The sequence below is a fragment of the Tachysurus fulvidraco genome, chromosome 21 (assembly GCF_022655615.1).
Source record: "Tachysurus fulvidraco isolate hzauxx_2018 chromosome 21, HZAU_PFXX_2.0, whole genome shotgun sequence".
NCBI lineage: Eukaryota > Metazoa > Chordata > Actinopteri > Siluriformes > Bagridae > Tachysurus > Tachysurus fulvidraco.
In genome coordinates, this window is record NC_062538.1 from 1,269,598 (window position 1) to 1,277,097 (window position 7,500).

At 42.8% G+C, this 7,500-nt stretch overlaps 2 protein-coding genes across 10 annotated transcripts in view; one reads left to right on the plus strand and one right to left on the minus strand.

The window, feature by feature from the left end:
* LOC113647515 (actin-binding LIM protein 3-like) overlaps positions 1-7,500 on the minus strand; it is a 59,058-nt gene that overhangs the window by 34,909 nt on the left and 16,649 nt on the right. The gene's annotated exons all lie outside the window — the stretch shown is intronic.
* Positions 1,500-3,385, plus strand: LOC113647518 (ankyrin repeat domain-containing protein 9-like). The gene has a single exon (XM_027154256.2). It carries the CDS (start codon positions 1,537-1,539, stop codon positions 2,374-2,376), a length of 840 nt encoding a protein of 279 aa, XP_027010057.1. The 5' UTR covers positions 1,500-1,536; the 3' UTR covers positions 2,377-3,385.

The window sequence follows — 7,500 nt, forward strand, 5'->3', positions numbered from 1 at the left end:
TGTCACAGCTGGACCAGTTCTCACAGAACACACCATGTTCTTCTGCTCAAATCCTACAACAGGAACCAAACTTCATAATCTGCAGGAGCTCTTTTTTTTCTTACTTGTATAAATAAATGGGAAAATATGTCAAATTCTGGTTTGGTTTAAACCATAACTTTAGAATAGCTTTGGAAAAGAGAAGGTCATAAAAACTATCCTGAAATCTGTAGGTCATGAGTTCTCTGCACCTGTGTGTGTAAGTTTATGAAAAAAACGCATTGAAAAAATCATGCTAGAAATTAATAAATAAATAATAAGAACACATATAGAATATATACAGAATATATATATATAATATATATATATATATAAAGCTCAAAAAAAAGGATGCAGTCATGGAGTGGAGCCGAGCTGAACACAAACACTGCAACAATCACGTAAATATTACTGTAGTGTTTGTGTTTGTCAGGCCCCAGAAGGAGGAGGCGCGGCTCCCAAATGGGGGGGGGTCCATGGCAATTGGCAGGTGAGGGGCCAGTGGGGGGAGCAAGGACAACGGTGAGGTAGGCGAGGGGAGCCAAGGCACATGGCGAGGCAGGTGGGGGGAGCAGGGCACACGGAAAGGGCCGAGTGACGTCCACAGCCGAGCTGAAGGGCCGAGGCGACATCCGCCTCCGAGCTGAAGGGCCGAGCAGCATCCCCCGACGCACCGCGGCTAAACCCACGCCTCGGCGCCTGCAGCACACCCCGCGGAAGTAGTGAAGCGACGTCCTCCTCGGAGAAACCGGAAACAGAGCGGCATCCTTCACCTGAGAAATGCGGGGCGATGCCGCAGGGCACCACAAAAAAAAAAACATCCTCCGCAAATGTAGTGAGGTGACGTCCTCCTCGGTTGACCCGGAAACGGAGCGGCGTCCCTCACCGAAGAAATGTGGAGCGATGTCACCGACAAAAGGGCCAGAAGGACTGGTGGAACAGTCCGGGAAGAAGAAAAAAAAAAGGCCGGTCCGAGCTGGAAGCTATCCTGCTGGGTCTGCATGGTCTTTAGGCGGATTCATTCTGTCAGACCACGGACGGAGGCGGATTGGAGACAGACCCGTATGCAGGATAGCTTCAAAAGAAAGGCGTTTAATACATGAGGAAGACAAAACATAATCCACACGACACGAGGAACTAACATACATAATAAATATATCTTAATGAATCCGCACTGCCATCGGCAATGCAGCTCACATATATACACCAAAGGACAATCACACACAATGGGGAACAGGTGTGATGACCGGGAGTAGACGAAGGTGGGGCAATCACGTGACACAAACAAACACAAACGCACATGGCCAAAAGTCTGCGCTGATCCCTGACAGTGTTATTGTGTAAATCAACACAAACACTACAATAATCCCATAAATATTACTGTAGTATTTGTTCAATAAACGCAAACGCGATGTGTGCACATATTTGTGACGAATGAACAAAAGTTCTAAATCTGAATTCTAGAATGAAAAAATTTTTACACAATATGTCTCATAATACCTGGTGGAGCCTGGCAAGATGGATGGAATTTGCAAGGGACGCAAGTTCTTGTCTTTTACCCAAGCTGTAATGAAACATGTACCTGTGGAGATGTTAGAGGACATGCGCAACATGAAGATAGTGCACTGGGAAGCAGGCAGACGGCCACCGACATGCACTCCATCTGAGGCACTGTTTTATGCCATCGTGCTCGGCCACCAAGCTTACGCACAATACTTGCTGAATAAGTTCTTAGACAGTGCTCTTGCCATGACAGGTGAGAATATCTGCTGCTGTCAATCATATCTTCCACACTTAGACATGGCTATCCGCTACAACAGGAAGGACATAGTGCCTCTCATTCTTCATGTGGCACATAAAATCCCGACTCTACGGTCCTATGTGAACCGAAGAGGATGCAAACACATGAAGGAGGGCAGAACTACACTCCATCTGGCATGTGACATGTCACAACCAGAGACTGTCATAATGTTACTGGGAAGTGGGGCTTCAACACAAGCTAAGGCTCGTGATGGTGTGACACCACTGGATCTCATTCTTGAAAAGCTACGGACCTCCAAAGGGAACATAGGTGCCAAGATGTGCCTGGAAAAGCTGCTCATGTTCATGCCTAAAGTGCTGTTCAAAATGAAGGGCTCACTGAAAAACGAGCCAGAGTTCTGGTGCAAGGTTCTAGGAGAGGAGATGTTTAACTACTTGGTTGGAAGAATTCCAGGGACGCTCTTTCTCATAGCTATGCAAATAACCCTGGCTCAACTACCTTCTCAAGACTTTTTTAAAAGTCTGGACGAACTGCCAATTCCAGCTTCTCTGAAGCCTACTACATCTCAGCCCTTAATGCGGTGGAACTCCTACTGAAACAAAATATGTGTGTGTGCATTTTATTGTCTTTAAATCTATTATTATTATTATTATTATTATTATTATTATTATTATTATTATTATTATTATTATTATTATTATTATATGAAATTCTGGCTACCAACAATATTAAATATGCAAGTCTGTTTTTTTAACATTATTATGTTAAGACATTTACATTATTGTGGACAAAATAATAAAGGTTGCATAAATTTTTAAAAATCCATTCTAAATCTCCATCGCACCATCTCTTAGGGCACGGACGGGTCATTAGGTCATTATTGTGTAAATCAACACACAACTACAATTCTGTCAGGACCACTTTGTCACAAGGGAATTATTAGATGATATGAATACAGTTAGTGTTGGCGGTACGGTTCTGTTCGGGGAAAGAATCCGCGCTCCCGTCCGTGCGCATGCATGGACAGAGCGGGGAGAGCAACGACTAGAAAATAGAATAGACCCTGCATGTAACAGAACCACTAAGCATGCATAGTATTGATAGCTCGCTTACAGGTTTTTGGAAAGTAATAAATGAATGGATAGAAGATAATTAAATAATTAGAGAGAGAGGGAGAGAGAGAGAGAAAAATATGTGGAGATTTATGACGTAAACTGATATAACGAACACGGGTTCTGGCATGGTGGAGTCGGGGTTGGAGGAGGGAGTTTAGATTGCGGCAGCAGCGAAGCGCTAGAACGGCTCTATGAATGGTTCAATAGGTTCAATAGTAAAATAGAAATATGAGATTAGTAAGAAGTTGAACTGACTTGCCTGTTAATTACTAACATTTAAGTGTGAGATAATCCTGATCAGGAGACGAATATGCGTCGTGCATCTAGCCAACGATTGAGGAAGTTTTCCTTTCTTCAGATCTTGTTTGAATCATGCTGATAAAATCTCATTGTAATGAATGCTCAGGGCCGTTTGTGTCTCATGCTACACGAGGAGTGTTGGGTCCTGCTGCACAGCGGTACAAATAAATTGTGAACCTTTTTACTTTTGCCTACCAGTGTGTCTACCAGTTCTTAGGTTTACCTCTCGTTCTTCATCGTAGGCTTTAAAGCATGGAGCTTTGAGTACTGAATATAGTTGGGGAAAATGGAAGGATCGAGGAAGAAATGAATTCATTCATTCATTCATTCATTTTCTACCGCTTGTCCGAACTTCTCGGGTCACGGGGAGCCTGTGCCTATCTCAGGCGTCATCGGGCATCGAGGCAGGATACACCCTGGACGGAGTGCCAACTCATCACAGGACACACACACTCTCTCATTCACTCACACACTCAAACACTACGGACAATTTTTCCAGAGATGCCAATCAACCTACCATGCATGTCTTTGGACCGAGGGAGGAAACCAGAGTACCCGGAGGAAACCCCCACAGCAGGATTGGGATTTACGGAAGATAATTACAGCTTTTGTGTTGCGACATAACGCGGCGAGTTGTTTTAACAGAATCCAGAGTTCCAGGAACGTCAAAAAGCTGTCAAGCTGTAAACTGGCTTCTCAAACAAGAATCTTGACAAAAACAAAACAGTGTTAATGCGACGTGCCCGAGCAAGCCTGGAAGCATCCGAGACCTCGCCGCACACACAGCTTTTTCTGAGAAAGAGATAAAAAAAAATACAAACAAAAATAATACCGGTTTGAATCACGTTCATGCCACAGGTTTTGTTTGAATTCTCAAATCACGATGCGAGCCTCCTTCAGTCTGTGTAGAAACTACATCTCTATACAACAGCGGGGCTCTCAAGTTTTGAAGACAGACAAGCGTGACATCTCCAACCCCCCAGCAACACCCACACCCCCCCTCCAAAAGAAAAAAAAACAAACCAATCAATAATGGGGGGCAGTTGTGTTTGGTAAGGATCACTGGCTGCAATTTAACCAAATACAAAGTATTTGTTTCATTTGCATTTATTAGAGAGAGAGAGAGAGAGAGAGAGAGAGAGAGAGAGAGAGAGAGATTATGGCTGGTGTTGTTTATTGTGTTTGTTGCCTTGTTGGACCCCTTTATCATTTGTAATGTTGCTCCCATTTAAAACAGTTCTGCTCAAGCCCAGACATTTTTAGGGTCATGATTGTTTCGTTTAAACGACCATCGAAAATATCCTGGCTAATGAATGTTTTTTCTTTTTTATTGGTTGTTGCGTTAAATCTTACCCAGATAGTGTTATTTTCTGATTGGCTGTTGTGTAGCCTCTTTTTTGATTGGCTGATAAGTGTCAGGCTCGACTAAGCGGTGCGGACTGATACGTTTTGGGCGCTGCGACTTATTAAATATATGATAAATAGTCAAAAAGTTTTTCTGCCTGAGAAATACGACGTGTGGCGGGAGAGCGTGATAAAAGACCGACATGAGGGACGTCACTCTCAATGTGTGACATTTGACAGCCCTGCAACAGGTTTAAACGAATGCTCTAAGTCTAATTCTAATATCGTTTCCATGGTAACATAATTTATATTTTCATTCATTAATTTTCCACCGCTTATCCGAACTTCTCGGGTCACCTGTGCCTATCTCAGGTGATCATTTCTATTTAATACATTCAGATTGTCGATGACGTGAAGCTTTCACGTGTCTAACTCTCAGAGGCGACTTCAAAAACGTCAATGTTGTGTTAATTAGAATTAACCTGTGCTAGCTAGCTAGCTAACGAGACTCTAACGACATTTGGCTAATTTAGCTAGTTAAGACATATGAACTTGACGTTAGCAGAGTTTACTCGCTTCGTTTACTGTCCCTCAGATCTAGAACATTCTGACGTTTAGATTCATTTCCTCACATTAGACTCATTCTCTTGATTGCTAACTTTAACTTGTATTCAAATGAATTATTACTAAAAATATTGTTCAGTCTCTAGCGATAAACGTTTGTAGAAAAGTTGTCTGACTCCGCACGAGACTCCGGCTGAAGCCGAGGTTCGGGAACGGAGAGAACTTCTTGTCAACACATCTAACAGGCTTTGAGGTTTGGCTGGTTTTTCAAAAAGCTTTCACTAATCACAAGCTAGAAAAGATCAAAGGAGGGTTGAAGGATTTCTAGAGTGACTTAAAAATACAATATTTAAACCTTCCAGTCTTTCGGTCTGATGTTCCTCACTGTCACATCACACGTGTATTTTATCGAGTTCAAACATGTTGAACATTACAGGAACATAACAGCAGGAGATCTGTGGGTTATAATGTTGGTTACAGATCTGTCAATCAACCGAGTAAGGTTTAATCTGGTTAATGTGGTGACTGAGCATGCGCTTAGATGAAGAAACCTTCTCTAGTGTCTCATGACTATGACTCTGTATGAGTCTGTATGTTTTATGTAAATAGCAAATATTTTAATTAGGTTCTTTTCACACTGAGCTTTTTCATGGGTTCTCGTCAGGTACAGGAACGTTTCACACGTGATTTAGGAGCACGTCTTTTCCCCGAGGTTATGAAAATCTGTTCTGAAGCATTTACAGTATAAACTCCACATCACGGTGACGAACCTGTACGGTGTGAAACGATGCGCTGGTACAATGTTACGGCTTGTTGCTTAGCAACAGTCACCCGATCAGAAAGCGAACACGTTTCATCTTCGTATCAGGTGAAAACCAGGACGTAGCTGAACGACACCGAACAAAAACGGCTCTGTAGATAGAGTCAGGAGACAAAACCCAGAACATCACGGAAGTGTGCGCCGTAGCGAGGGGGAAATACGTCACACCGAAACATTAGAGCAGGTCTGATACGGACGGACGGACGGACGGTCGACTAAACGACTTAAAACAACTTAAAAAGAGCAAAAAAAGAGGATAAAGCTGTGAAAGATAACAGAACCTGCTCGGGTGCAGAACCACAGAGCTGAACTTTTTTCCTCACTGACGTGAAAGCGTGAGACGAGCCGTTATTTAAAGCGGCCGCCTGCCGGATTTATCCAATCAGGACTGTCGATACGCGAATATGCAAATAAGAAGAAGGTTACAGCAGGGTTTAGGGATGTACAGTGTGACACAAGGGCAGATTATGAAGAGCCAGGATTCAGTGTTAACCCCGGGGGCAGTAGGAGCAGTGTGAAACCTCCAACTACACAACCCAGGATTCTGTTTACACCACTTTATAATCACAGGGAAACAGTTCAGGTGTGAAAAGACCTTTTGATTTTTATTTCAATTGATTAAAACATTCATTCGGAAGCAAAATGTGTAAACTGAACCAAATTGAAACAGATCTGCAGAAATGTCCACCATTTCCTATAAAGTTCTTGTCTCATATCTGACAGAGCTTCCTGATCACCACACTCATTTCTTTAACCTGTTCTACCGTGTGATACACAGGACACACGAATCGAGAGGCTCGTATGGAATGCTAGGATGTGGGATATGATATAATACTATACGATACGACGCTCTACGCTGCATCATTACACCACTATTACATTTCACCATCACATTAAAGCCCCTTTAATTCCATTCACTTTATCCTCCGACTGTTCCGGAGATTCTCGTTCAGCTTCAGGAACTAGTGCAGTCATGCAGACTTTAGCTCGCTTGGAGAGAGATGTAATCTGACAGCTTGACTTTCAGTAACACACACACACACACACACACACACACACACACACACACACACACACACACACACACACTCCCATATTTCGACAGAGAGAGATGGCATCGTTAAGCGCTTCCTCTCTCTGCCTCCATTCAATCCATTACTGGATTTATTACAGTACTGATATAAATCTAGTATATTACACTTCCTCTCGTACGCAGCATAAAGACACCACGAACACTAAGGAGCACAAGCACGGAGTCCTGCTCAACTCCATTGTGTAGAATTATCCTGAAAATAACATGTTTTTGTTGGAAGAATTAAGAGAAAGATAAATAATTCAGACAGTCCGAGGGACATGACAGAAAGTCTTATGAACACATCCGCTATAATAGCAGATCAGATCAAAGCAAATGATGTCAACTTGGACTTCGATGAAAAGTTCAAAATTAAAAAGTTCCATATCTCCAATAAAGGGGAAAATTATTGTACATATCGGATCAAATATTGAGCCTAAACTGTGAGGCGCACACACAGAGAGAGAGATAGAGAGAGTGAGACAGTGGGGCACCGAGACAGAGA